The sequence below is a fragment of the Physella acuta genome, unplaced genomic scaffold (assembly GCF_028476545.2).
Source record: "Physella acuta isolate Inbredline_101_S28 unplaced genomic scaffold, ASM2847654v3 ptg000897l, whole genome shotgun sequence".
Lineage (NCBI taxonomy): Eukaryota > Metazoa > Mollusca > Gastropoda > Physidae > Physella > Physella acuta.
Genome location: NW_026732414.1, coordinates 682,248 through 697,230, shown reverse-complemented (window position 1 = coordinate 697,230; position 14,983 = coordinate 682,248). Strand labels below are relative to the sequence as shown.

Here is a 14,983-nt window from a genome sequence, read left to right as displayed (position 1 = left end):
GACAGCCTTAGACAAGATGACATTGACAGCTTTTAGACAAGATGACATTTGACAGCTTTTATTACTTCATGTGGGTGTTTGGCTGATGTCACTTACTGATGTCACTTACTGATGTAATCGCTACAGAAAAAATCGAATGGATTTTGTTTTCCATGAATCGACTTACCGGAAGTCCAGATGTGTAACAGACATGCGCATTAGCAGTCAACATTTCAGATAAGGCAGAAATAATTAGGAGATGGGATGTGGGGGCTGGTCTGATGAATTAATGGGAGTCACGTGGTACAGGGTGAATGGAGTGGCTCATGGAGGACAGGCACAGTGTCATGTGAGATAATACATGTGGGGTGGGGTGAGGGTGGGGTGAGGGTAGGGGGTGATAGGGGTGAGTCCGGGTGAGGGTGAGGGTGGGGGTAGGGGTGAGGGTAGGGGTGGGTGTAGGGGTGAGGGTAGGGGGTGATAGTAGGGGTGTCCGGGGTGAGGGTAGGGGTGAGGGTAGGGGTGGGTGTAGGGGTGAGGGTAGGGGGTGGGGGTAGGGGTCAGGGTAGGGGTGGGGGTAGGGGTATGGGTGAGGGTAGGGGTGGGGGTAGGGGTGTCCGGGTGAGGGTAGGGGGTGGGGGTAGGGGTATGGGTGAGGGTAGGGGTGGGGGTAGGGGTGTCCGGGTGAGGGTAGGGGTGGGTGTAGGGGTATGGGTGAGGGTAGGGGTGAGGGTAGGGGTGGGGTAGGGGTGTAGGGGTGAGGGTAGGCGTGATGTGAGGTGAGGGTAAGTGTGAGGGTAGGGGTGGGGGTAAGGGAGAGGGTAGGGGTGAGGGTAGGGATGGGGGTTGGGGTGGGGATAGGGGTGAGGGTAGGGGTGAGGTTAGGGGGGTGATAGTAGGGGTGTCCGGGTGAGGGTAGGGGTGGGTGTAGGGGTGGGTGTAGGGGTGGGTGTAGGGGTGAGGGTAGGGGGGTGATAGTAGGGGTGTCCGGGTGAGGGTAGGGGGTGGGTGTAGGGGTATGGGTGAGGGTAGGGGGTGGGGGTAGGGGTATGGGTGAGGGTAGGGGTGGGGGGTAGGGGTGTCCGGGTGAGGGTAGGGGGTTGGGGTGGGGATAGGGGTGAGGGTAGGGGTGAGGTTAGGGGGTGATAGTGGGGGTGTCCGGGTGAGGGTAGGGGTGAGGGTGATGAGAATGACAACTGATGCTGGCAAGTTTTTGACCCGACAAATTTTTTGACGTGTCTAGACCAAATCTGACCCCAGTGGGGAGGGGGGGGGAGATGGGGGGGAGATGGGGGGGGGGGGGGGGGATCTGACCCCGGTATCTAATGGCAGTACCCGGGGGGGGGGGGGGGGAAGGGGCTTAAGTTGCGTGTTTATGTTGCTTGGCAGATGATCGACAAATATGACTTGTTTATGACGTTGCTAACTGCGCCAACACCTCAGACCACATGACCTTGTTCTTCAAGGTCAGCCCTGATAGGTTAGTTCATCAAATGTCATGATGTCATGTTTACACATGTCACCATTTTTCTATTTGCGCATTTTCCGTGTGCGCATATTTTCGTTGCGCAGGTTTTTGTTGCGCAGGTTTTTGTTGCGCAGGTTTTTGTTGCGCAGGTTTTTTGTTGCGCAGGTTTTTGTTGCGCAGGTTTTTGTTGCGCAGGTTTTTTGTTGCGCAGGTTTTTTGTGCCTAATTATTGGTGGCACAATTAGTGGTTAATTCTATATTTCTGGGAACCATGTGTGTTACTTTCCATGCCATTGGTGTTACAGTTGGTGGGAAGGTTATTTCCCTGAGGCTTCAGACCCCACCCACGAAATGAATGATTTAGTTCCAGTTAGTCCCTGACGATCGATTGGTTTCCACTCAATCAAATCGCTGAAGCGTGACTGAGTCCCTTCATCATTGTTGCCACGGTAAACAAAATCTCAGATGACGACTCTGGTCAAACAATCGGAGATTTCATATAACGCTGTCATGTGTCAGCTGTCTGTGACATACTGTCAGTATCGGCCAAATTATGACATTTGTTATTTTATGAGATAAGGATATTAAAATATCAAATTCTGAAGTGTTTTTTTTGGTAAATAGAATCCAATTTTTGAGTCTGTATGTTGTGAGTGGACAGGCCAGGTACTCACGTGTTGAGTGGACAGACCAGGTACTCACGTGTTGAGTCTGTATGTTGTGAGTGGACAGGCCAGGTACTCACGTGTTGAGTGGACAGGCCAGGTACTCACGTGTTGAGTGGACAGGCCAGGTACTCACGTGTTGAGTGGACAGGCCAGGTACTCAGGTGTTGAGTGGACAGGCCAGGTACTCACGTGTTGAGTGGACAGGCCAGGTACTCACGTGTTGAGTGGACAGGCCAGGTACTCACGTGTTGAGTCTGTATGTTGTGAGTGGACAGGCCAGGTACTCACGTGTTGAGTGGACAGGCCAGGTACTCACGTGTTGAGTGGACAGGCCAGGTACTCACGTGTTGAGTGGACAGGCCAGGTACTCACGTGTTGAGTCTGTATGTTGTGAGTGGACAGGCCAGGTACTCACGTGTTGAGTGGACAGGCCAGGTACTCACGTGTTGAGTCTGTATGTTGTGAGTGGACAGGCGACCACCAAGTATCTCTCCAGGCTGAGGATGACGACGGTGTAGGAGATGGCCGTCTGTAGCAGGTGGGGCAGGGGGTACAGGACGCTGTGGACACAGGGGACTCGTCAAAATATGGCGGGACAGGGGGTACAGGACGCTGTGGACACAGGGGACTCGTCAAAACATGGCGGGACAGGGGGTACAGGACGCTGTGGACACAGGGGACTCGTCAAAACATGGCGGGACAGGGGGTACAGGACGCTGTGGACACAGGGGACTCGTCAAAACATGGCGGGACAGGACGCTGTGGACACAGGGGACTCGTCAAAACATGGCGGGACAGGGGGGTACAGGACGCTGTGGACACAGGGGACTCGTCAAAACATGGCGGGACAGGGGGTACAGGACGCTGTGGACACAGGTGACTCGTCAAAACATGGCGGGACAGGGGGTACAGGACGCTGTGGACACAGGACTCGTCAAAACATGGCGGGACAGGGGGTACAGGACGCTGTGGACACAGGGGACTCGTCAAAACATGGCGGGACAGGGGGTACAGGACGCTGTGGACACAGGTGACTCGTCAAAACATGGCGGGACAGGGGGTACAGGACGCTGTGGACACAGGACTCGTCAAAACATGGCGGGACAGGGGGTACAGGACGCTGTGGACACAGGGGACTCGTCAAAACATGGCGGGACAGGGGGTACAGGACGCTGTGGACACAGGGGACTCGTCAAAACATGGCGGGACAGGACACTGTGGACACAGGACTCGTCAAAACATGGTGGGACAGGGCAGGGGGTACAGGACACTGTGGACACAGGGGACTCGTCAAAACGTGGCGGGACAGGGCAGGGGGTACAGGACGCTGTGGACACAGGGGACTCGTCAAAACATGGCGGGACAGAAGGGCAGGGGGTACAGGACACTGTGGACACAGGGGACTCGTCAAAACGTGGCGGGACAGAAACATGGCGGGACTGAAACTTGTCGAACAATTAACTTGCCAAACCGCAAACTTGCCTCAATAAAATTTACCAAAACAAGTAAAGCGTCAAAACTTAAAGTTGTGAAAACAGAAACTTGAGCAGACAGAAATCAACAATGTTACATGAAGCTGTAGCTAAACTCTACTTGACCTGTACACAGGCTCCGTGTGGGCTCTATAGCTGGGGCTGATGACGGCGGCCCCAGACAGGACATTGAGGTTCTCCAGGAACAGGTAGTAGAGCAGGTAGAGGGCGTCTAGCACCGCTAGGAAGATCAGCAGCAGGGGCGCCGAGGATTTTTTCCTGAAACACACCTCAAAGTTAGCTCAATGTTAGCTCAAAGTTAGCTCATAGTTAGCTCAAAGTTAGCTCAATGTTAGCTCAAAGTTAGCTCAATGTTAGCTCAAAGTTAGCTCAATGTTAGCTCATAGTTAGCTCATAGTTAGCTCATAGTTAGCTCATAGTTAGCTCAAAGTTAGCTCATAGTTAGCTCAATGTTAGCTCATAGTTAGCTCATAGTTAGCTCAATGTTAGCCGACCTCTCCCCCCCCCTCACATACACACCTCCCCCCTCACACACACATACATACACACATACACACACATACACACACAAACACACACACACATACACACACACATACACCGCATGTAGCCACGCCCCCTTGTGCAGGATGTTTACATTTCCCTACCGGAAGTGTGCCAGAACGACGATGGCGCAGAGGTTGCTGATGATGCCCAGACAGCAGACGACACAGCCGCCCAGACCGAAGACCCAGACCCGCCACACGATCATGTCCAGACGGTCGGCCAGACGGCGGGCCCTGGTCAAGTTGTTGACCACCAGAGCAGCAGACGTCGTCAGGTCAGTCATCTTCAGGCTGGATCTGTGATGTTATATGTGACCTTGTGACCTTGTGACCTTGTGACTGTGTGACTCTGTGACCTTGTGACTCTGTGACCTTCTGACTCTGTGACTCTGTGACACTGACTATGTGATACTGTGACCTTGTGACACTGTGACCTTGTGACCTTGTGACTCTGTGAACCTGTGACTCTGTGACCCTAATGTAGTGACTTGAACATTCGAGAGTTCAAAGTTCAAGTCGATGGTTCAGTCTTCGATCTGCAACAAGCAATAACCGTTAGCCAGTAGCCACATGATCAAGTTAGCCAGTAGCCACATGAACAAGTTAGCCAGTAGCCACATGATCAAGTTAGCCAGTAGCCACATGATCAAGTTAGCAAGTAGCCACATGATCAAGTTAGCCAGTAGCCACGTGATCAACTTAGCCAGTAGCCACGTGATCAAGTTAGCCAGTAGCCACATGATCAAGTTAGCCAGTAGCCACATGATCAAGTTAGCCACTAGCCACATGATCAAGTTAGCCAGTAGCCACATGATCAAGTTAGCAAGTAGCCATATGATCAAGTTACCCAGTAGCCACATGAACAAGTTAGCCAGTAGCCACATGATCAAGTTAGCCAGTAGCCACATGATCAAGTTAGCCAGTAGCCACATGATCAAGTTAGCCAGTAGCCACATGATCAAGTTAGCCAGTAGCCACATGATCAAGTTAGCCAGTAGCCACATGATCAAGTTAGCCAGTAGCCACATGATCAAGTTAGCCAGTAGCCACATGATCAAGTTAGCCAGTAGCCACATGAACAAGTTAGCCAGTAGCCACATGATCAAGTTAGCCAGTAGCCACATGATCAAGTTAGCCAGTAGCCACATGATCAAGTTAGCCAGTAGCCACATGATCAAGTTAGCCAGTAGCCACATGATCAAGTTAGCCAGTAGCCACATGATCAAGTTAGCAAGTAGCCACATGATCAAGTTAGCCAGTAGCCACATGAACAAGTTAGCCAGTAGCCACATGATCAAGTTAGCCAGTAGCCACATGATCAAGTTAGCCAGTAGCCACATGATCTCCACACAACTGAGTGGCTGAGGTTTTTTTTACTATACACCAACCTTACACGCATCTAGTAGTAAATTGTTATAATGTTAAACCTAAAAGGTTATAATGTTAAACTTAAAAGGTTATAATGTTAAACCTAAAAGGTTATAATGTTAAACCAAAAGGCTATAATGTTAAACCTAAAAGGTTATAATGTTAAACCTAAAAGATTATAATGTTAAACCTAAAAGGTTATAATGTTAAACTAAAAGGCTATAATGTTAAACCTGAAAGGTTAAAATATTAAACCTAAAAAGCTATAATGTTAAACCTAACAGGTTATAAGTTAAACCTTAAACGTTATAATGTCAGACCTAAATGGCTGTAATGTTAAACCTAAATGACTGTATTGTTAAACTCATAAAAAAATTACTGAAATTTTCTAAAATCTGTTTTTACTTTATCGTATCTAATATATAAAGCTCAAATCTGTATGTAACATATACTAAGTTTGTTTGTCGTGGACATATTTCGATGGATTTAAGTGTTAGATTATTATCGTGCTCATAGTCTAAATTTATGAGTTAAAAAATTACTATTGAAAGTGTGGGAAATAATTTTCATTTTTCAAACTGATAATAATAATTGTCGGCATGTTCATTAAACACAATTTAAAAAAAAAAATATCATCTTTTACAAAAATTCTAATTATGTCTTTAAATTATTTATATTTAGTCCTTTAGCACTTACTTCCCTTTGATAAATTAGGAAAACACAATTACTTCCCTTTATAAAACATTGCATTAGTGGAAAAGAATTCACTTTTAATTTCTTTGTTTTGGTGTTGGGAAAAAAATAATTACATAATTAGCGGGGATTGATCAAGTGCAAATGTTGTAGGTATTTTACGGTTAAGCTTGGAGTATTATAATTGTTCATTAAATTGAAACAGGCGCGTCCGCCGGCGCCCCACCAGGTTTCAATTTGGCGCTCTGGGCTATCCTGTGAGCGCTATGGTGCATAATTTCGCTTTAAACAGTGCGATAGAGTATGGATAAGAAAGGTTACTATAGTCTTTAAGTGAATCGAATCCGGGCGTCCTATGGCGCCCATACAGGGTGCTATTTGGGGCCCCGGGCCTCCCGTGTTCGGTTTGGCGCCTACGTTCGTTTAAGTGAGTGCAAAAGACAATGAATAAGTTGGGGTAGTATAGTCGTTTATTAAGCTGAAACAGGCGATTCCGCCCCGGGCTAGACTGTGAGCACTTTGCGTTTATGTCCGCGTTAGTGTTTTCTTTGTGTTTAGGTTGGGTTTGCGTTAGTGGTTGCGTTTTGATTTGGTTCGTTTTTGTTCTTTCTTTTTTCGTTTTTGTTTGTGTTTTTTTTCCTTGGGTTTGTATTTGTGTTTGTGGTTGGTTTTGCGTTTGGATTTGGTTTGTTTTCGTTTGCTTTTTCATTTGTGTTTTTTTCTTTGGGTTTGTGTTTGTGGTTGGTTTTGCGTTTGGATTTGGTTTGTTTTCGTTTGCTTTTTCGTTTTTTTTTCTTTGTGTTCGTATTGGTGTTTGTGGTTGTGATTGGGTTTGTTGTTAGGTTTTTGTTTTCGTTTGCTTTTTTGTTTGTTTTTTCTTTGTGTTTGTATTGGGCCTGGCTGGGACGGCTAGTACAGAGTATATAGGAAGTATTGTAATCGTGCACAAAAATCACATGAAATTTTGACAGTTTTCATCGTTTTACACATCAGTACTTGATCATATACTAAGTATAGGGGACTTATTTTAATCGGCCAAAAATTATAAATGCAGATTTATCAAAATTTCGGTGTTCTATGCGTAATCGACTCGTAAAAACTGGGCTTTGCCATTCCGTCCGTATGTCTGTGTGTGTGTGTGTATGTCTGTGAACACGATAACTTGAGTACCGTTACAGCTAGGGATGATGAAATTTCATATACAATTAGTATATCATATTAGTAGTTCTGTATCAACTTTTCAGCGATTTCCGGTAACCGAAAGTACAACTTATTTTACTTTTGGTTTTTTAAAAGCATATAACTTGAATCAGTGGCGTAGCTACCGTACAGCTAGCGTAAGCAAGGCATAGGGGCCCAAGGCAAATAGGGGCCCTTTTCCCTTTTTAAATTTTTAAAAACTTTTACATTGGAATTTCAATATTTGTATTATAAAAATAATTTAAAAAGAAAACGGAAATCCAGTTTCTTTTCTACTGTAGAAATAATTTTTAAATAAAAGAAATGCCCCCAAACCTTTCTTACTAGAGTGGGGGGGGGGGGGGGGTTGTACAAGGCCCATAGGTTTTAATAATACTATAGGCATTGTTGCATTGTCGGGAAAGCTGTTGAAATAATTAGCCTATACATAAACTTGAACATTGACTCTTTTGTGAGATGGGCATCCGGCACCTGCAAATTTATACGCATAGCTAAAAACTCTTTACTCCACCGCCACAAACCTGCACCTCATTCCCCTCTCAACTCTGTCCCCAATGAAATTCCATCCATCCATGATTACAATTGAGCCAATTTTTTTATCAACAGCAGTGGACAGTGTTTTCACAACAAGCTACGTCGAAAATGTGTCTGTTTTTCTATCATTAAAGATTTTTGTTTGTCTCCTTGTCCTTTAAGCATTAATACAAAAATGATCCAATCACAAAAGAAACATTGGGAAGTCGTTTACAATAGTTCAGACAAACATCTACTTACCATGAAATTTCCTACCACAACCCCACGCATGAGGAGCAGTGCCTTCCCCTCGAAAAGAAGCCAGAAAGAAACTCTGGCTCCTGCAAAGTTTTCTGCCATTAATTTTTTTTTGTTTCGTTCGGTTTGCCACCCAGAGTTTCCCAGCACCATTCTTAGCACCTGGGGTCAGTTAATTGGGTGTCCTGCACAAGGGGTCAGGGTTACTGCTTAATTCAACGGTCTAACTGCACAGGTGCATCAGCCAACGCCCCGGGCTCCCTCCCCCCCCCCCCGTGAGCACTACGGCGCATACACTTGTTTTAGTGAGCGCCATGCCCTAGGTATACCGAGGGCTACTATAATAAAGAGCTAAAGAAAATAAAGGGTGTCCTCCAGCCGCCTCGGTACTAGTAGTCTATATGGTTGGGCACCCCCAAGTCTCTCCATTATGATGATGTTATGAAACAAGTTGTAGATATGCCCTTTGGGTCAGAAACTTGGCCATCCTAAGTATCGAACATACAGAAGCAGCTAAAATGGACTTCGAGAAATATATTAATCACTTTGCAAACTTATATATTTTGTTATTTTAACTGAATAAAACATAGTTTTGACGAGTTTTCGTCATGGTGTCACGCCTAAATTGTGAGGCCCCCGCCTCGTGTAGCTACTGTGTTATTTTACTTAAATGTTACAGGCTTACAGTTAATTTGTTAGTTTAATTTTTAATAAAAGTGATATAAAATCAAAGGTATTTTACGCTACGGGGTACTACATAATAATACCGTATAAATACACAACTATGGACGTATAAAATACACATTAACGTAGGGGCCCAATAATAATTTTTGCATAGGGGCCCGAAAATCCTAGCTACGCCACTGACTTGAATACTGTTACAGATAGATAAACGAAATTTCACATCTAAGTAAAAGATCTAATTCTCTGACATCTTTAAAATTTTGAGTAATTTCCGTTGACTGGAAGTAGAAATTAACGCTATTTCCGATTTCTCAAAAAAAAAACCGAATGATACGGATCTACAACGTTGATGTAGTACTTTTATATGAAATTTCATCAACCTAGCTGTAACGGTACTCAAGTTATCGTGTTTACACACACACAGACACACACACACACACAGACATACGGACAAGATTGCAAAATTATGTTTTTCCGTATCAGTGAGGTGTAAAACGTCGAGATTTGTAAAAATCTCGATTTTTTTTAAATTTTTGCACGATTACAAGACTTTCTCTATACTTCGTATATACGAGAAAGTAAAAAAAAAAACATTTCTATAGCCTTACGGTTCTTTAAGAACTTTTAAAAATTATTTTAATCATATTAATTTTTAGGAAAATAGTTAATTAGTTCAAACACGAAATATATAGTAATTAATGAAACTGCCAACTTACGAGACTTCGAAAAATGTACGTTGTAGTTTTGTAAATTTTAGATGCGGTAGTAAATCACTTTCCTAATCCTAATCCGTACAGCACCACACACTAAATCCTAGCCTAATCCGTACAGCACCACACACCAATACGTCAGAAATAAATGGGTTGATTGCACGTGCAAAATCCTGTTTCAAATCCCAAGTTAATGATTGGATGGAATGGTTGGATGGAATGGTTGGATGAGCGCATAGGTGGCCGGTTAAATACCTAGTCAGTGGCCACACTAGGACGGTAGTGGCAACACTGTCAGGCTGTTTCTACAAGCAGACCCCCCCCCCCCACCCCCACACCCCCGCAGATAATCCTCGCAGTTCTAGCGGGAAAACAAACGGCTATCGCGTGACTGGAGAGGACGTCAAGGAGAGCTGACTTGTGGCACAATCTCTGATGGCGCGCGATTCTCGTCTGACAACCATTTAAGGCTTGTACCGGGGGAGGGGGGGACCGGGGGAGAGGGGGGTAGCAGACTTGATGTAGTAGTTGTTGGCCTTGAGTTATAAATTAGAGAAAATATCTTGTCAAAATAGTTTGTTGAATCTTTTCGATTGCATCATATCTTGGGGAGTTTGGTATTTTATTATGTACCTCGTGACGTCAGCACAAAAACAAAATGCAGACTTTACAAAATGCAGACTTTACAAAATGCAGACTTTACAAAAAGCTGACTACAAAACTCAGACTTTACAAAACTCAGACTTTCCAAATCCCAGACTTCTTGACATAAAGAAAAGTCTGCGCACAAAAATGCCGCATGCCCTAGGGTAAAGACAATCATTAGGTCAATGTGAGATAATCATTAGGTCAATGGGAGACAATCATTAGGTCAATGGGAGACAATCATTAGGTCAATGTGAGACAATCATTAGGTCAATGGGAGACAATCATTAGGTCAATGGGAGACAATCATTAGGTCAATGTGAGACAATCATTAGGTCAATGGGAGACAATCATTAGGTCAATGGGAGACAATCATTAGGTCAATGGGAGACAATCATTAGGTCAATGGGAGACAATCATTAGGTCAATGGGAGACAATCATTAGGTCAATGGGAGACAATCATTAAGTCAATGGGAGACAATCATTAGGTCAATGGGAGACAATCGTCACAGAAGAAACTGTATAAACAAAGTGGAAATGGATAGAGCAATAGAGCTACAGACAGACAGACAGACAGACAGACAGACAGCACAAGACAGACAGCCCACCAAGCGTGCTAGCAACAAAACGGTGTAGTCAAATTGTCATGTCAATGTCAATGAAACAAACCTGACGCAATAATAGATTTCAAGTGACGCATGACGCACGACGCATGAGATGATCAGAAAACTGATGCTGGGCAAAACTCCGGTGTTAGGGGACTTGAACACGCCACTCAAAATGTTCCGCACAGGAAAACAATTTTCACTCATTCAATCCGTTCAGATTAAAGTAGGTCATGCCGGGAACAAACGCGCATGTGCAGAGAAGCGGAAGTTGAAGATTAGCCGACTTAAATATTCATGTCCTCCTGAGTTTAGTGACCCTTCAAATTTCGTATGGGATTAAATCATTTGTTAAATATGATTTTTTTTTATTTTGTTAAGTATGATTTTTATACATTTTGTCTAGGATTAAATCATTTGTTAAATATGATTTTTTTTTTTAAATTGTCATAGAAAGAAAATTTCTCAGAATACACGGCCCGGTGTGTTTCAGTGTAGACCAGTCCGCCCCGTACCATCATTCATACACATTGACACAGACACATACACATACACACACACAGACACACAGCTATACACACAAAATCGAACATATTATTTTCGGCGTGTTCAACCAAGGAATCTACGTTGTCTTTTGTCTCAAATTTTTCACATGAACCTTCAGTTGTCAATTTTTTCACATGAACCTTCAGTTGTCAAATTTTTTACATGAACCTTCAGTTGTCAAATTTTTCACTTGAACCTTCAGTTGTCAAATTTTTCACATGAACCTTCAGTTGTCGAATTTTTTACATGAACCTTCAGTTGTCAAATTTTTAACATGAACCTTCAGTTGTCAAATTTTTGACATAAACCACCAATAGTCAAAATTTCACACAAATCGATAAAACTACTTTATATTACCGAATGCATTTTCTAATGTATCAATGGATCTATTTTTAGTAACCAAATGTCGGCCACTCGATGTGGAGTGATGTGAATAGGAAATGTATTGACGCATGACCTTGACCATAGTGCCCAACCATTTCGCCACTCCGACCAGATTTACATACAGACGTGAAGTCTTATCAGCTTGTATCAGTGCTGGGAGGTCGCACATCTAGACCATAGGTCATTGACATGCAGCGGTCAGTGACATCTAGAGGTCAGTGACATCTAAAGGTCAGTGACATCTATCTAGGGGTCAGTGACATCTATCTAGAGGTCAGTGACATCTATCTAGGGGTCAGTGACATCTATCTAGGGGTCAGTGACATCTATCTAGGGGTCAGTGACATCTATCTAGGGGTCAGTGACATCTATCTAGGGGTCAGTGACATCTATCTAGGGGTCAGTGACATCTAAAGCTCAGTGACATCTATCTAGGGGTCAGTGACATCTATCTAGGGGTCAGTGACATCTATCTAGGGGTCAGTGACATCTATCTAGGGGTCAGTGACATCTATCTAGGGGTCAGTTACATCTATCTAGGGGTCAGTTACATCTAAAGGTCCGTGACATCTATCTAGGGGTCAGTGACAACTATCTAGGGGTCAGTTACATCTATCTAGGGGTCAGTTACATCTAAAGGTCCGTGACATCTATCTAGGGGTCAGTGACATCTATCTAGGGGTCAGTGACATCTATCTAAGGGTCAGTGACATCTATCTAGGGGTCAGTGACATCTATCTAGGGGTCAGTGACATCTATCTAGGGGTCAGTGACATCTATCTAGGGGTCAGTGACATCTATCTAGGGGTCAGTGACATCTATCTAAGGGTCAGTGACATCTATCTAGGGGTCAGTGACATCTATCTAGGGGTCAGTGACATCTATCTAGGGGTCAGTGACATCTATCTAGGGGTCAGTGACATCTATCTAGGGGTCAGTGACATCTATCTAGGGGTCAGTGACATCTATCTAGGGGTCAGTGACATCTATCTAGGGGTCAGTGACATCTATCTAGGGGTCAGTGACATCTATCTAAGGGTCAGTGACATCTATCTAGGGGTCAGTGACATCTATCTAGGGGTCAGTGACATCTATCTAGGGGTCAGTGACATCTATCTAGGGGTCAGTGACATCTATCTAGGGGTCAGTGACATCTATCTAGGGGTCAGTGACATCTATCTAGGGGTCAGTGACATCTATCTAGGGGTCAGTGACATCTATCTAGGGGTCAGTGACATCTATCTAGGGGTCAGTGACATCTATCTAGGGGTCAGTGACATCTATCTAGGGGTCAGTGACATCTATCTAGGGGTCAGTGACATCTATCTAGGGGTCAGTGACATCTATCTAGGGGTCAGTGACATCTATCTAGGGGTCAGTGACATCTATCTAGGGGTCAGTGACATCTATCTAGGGGTCAGTGACATCTATCTAGGGGTCAGTGACATCTATCTAGGGGTCAGTGACATCTATCTAGGGGTCAGTGACATCTATCTAGGGGTCAGTGACATCTATCTAGCGGTCAGTGACATCCAGCGGTCAGTGACATCTATCTAGGGGTCAGTGACATCTATCTAGGGGTCAGTGACATCTATCTAGGGGTCAGTGACATCTATCTAGGGGTCAGTGACATCTATCTAGGGGTCAGTGACATCTATCTAGGGGTCAGTGACATCTATCTAGGGGTCAGTGACATCTATCTAGGGGTCAGTGACATCCAGCTGTCAATGACATCTATCTAGGGGTCAGTGACATCTATCTAGGGGTCAGTGACATCTATCTAGGGGTCAGTGACATCTATCTAGGGGTCAGTGACATCTATCTAGGGGTCAGTGACATCTATCTAGGGGTCAGTGACATCTATCTAGGGGTCAGTGACATCTATCTAGGGGTCAGTGACATCTATCTAGGGGTCAGTGACATCTATCTAGGGGTCAGTGACATCTATCTAGGGGTCAGTGACATCTATCTAGCGGTCAGTGACATCCAGCTGTCAATGACATCTATCTAGGGGTCAGTGACATCTATCTAGGGGTCAGTGACATCTATCTAGGGGTCAGTGACATCTATCTAGGGGTCAGTGACATCTATCTAGGGGTCAGTGACATCTATCTAGCGGTCAGTGACATCCAGCGGTCAGTGACATCTATCTAGGGGTCAGTGACATCTATCTAGGGGTCAGTGACATCTATCTAGGGGTCAGTGACATCTATCTAGGGGTCAGTGATATCCAGCTGTCAATGACATCTATCTAGGGGTCAGTGACATCTATCTAGGGGTCAGTGACATCTATCTAGGGGTCAGTGACATCTATCTAGCGGTCAGTGACATCCAGCTGTCAATGACATCTATCTAGGGGTCAGTGACATCTATCTAGGGGTCAGTGACATCTATCTAGCGGTCAGTGACATCCAGCTGTCAATGACATCTATCTAGGGGTCAGTGACATCTATCTAGGGGTCAGTGACATCTATCTAGCGGTCAGTGACATCCAGCTGTCAATGACATCTATCTAGGGGTCAGTGACATCTATCTAGGGGTCAGTGACATCTATCTAGGGGTCAGTGACATCTATCTAGGGGTCAGTGACATCTATCTAGCGGTCAGTGACATCCAGCTGTCAATGACATCTATCTAGGGGTCAGTGACATCTATCTAGGGGTCAGTGACATCTATCTAGGGGTCAGTGACATCTATCTAGGGGTCAGTGACATCTATCTAGGGTTCAGTGACATCTATCTAGGGGTCAGTGACATCTATCTAGGGGTCAGTGACATCTATCTAGGGGTCAATGACATCTATCTAGGGGTCAGTGACATCTATCTAGGGGTCAGTGACATCTATCTAGGGGTCAGTGACATCTATCTAGGGGTCAGTGACATCTATCTAGGGGTCAGTGACATCTATCTAGGGGTCAGTGACATCTATCTAGCGGTCAGTGACATCCAGCGGTCAGTGACATCTATCTAGGGGTCAGTGACATCTATCTAGGGGTCAGTGACATCTATCTAGGGGTCAGTGACATCTATCTAGGGGTCAGTGACATCTATCTAGGGGTCAGTGACATCTATCTAGGGGTCAGTGATATCTATCTAGGGGTCAGTGACATCTATCTAGGGGTCAGTGACATCTATCTAGGGGTCAGTGACATCTATCTAGGGGTCAGTGATATCCAGCTGTCAATGACATCTATCTAGGGGTCAGTGACATCTATCTAGGGGTC

The 14,983-nt window shown here is 44.8% G+C and overlaps 1 protein-coding gene across 1 annotated transcript; it reads right to left on the bottom strand.

Annotated features, from left to right (window-relative positions):
* Window positions 1-2,558: 2,558 nt before the first annotated feature.
* Window positions 2,559-4,475, bottom strand: LOC131952999 (G-protein coupled estrogen receptor 1; the record flags this gene model as incomplete). Its single annotated transcript, XM_059315973.1, is given in 3 exon segments — window positions 2,559-2,675; window positions 3,714-3,866; window positions 4,256-4,475. Coding segments are annotated over 3 exon segments (452 nt in total), but the record flags the coding sequence as incomplete, so codon positions are not given.
* Window positions 4,476-14,983: the final 10,508 nt, after the last annotated feature.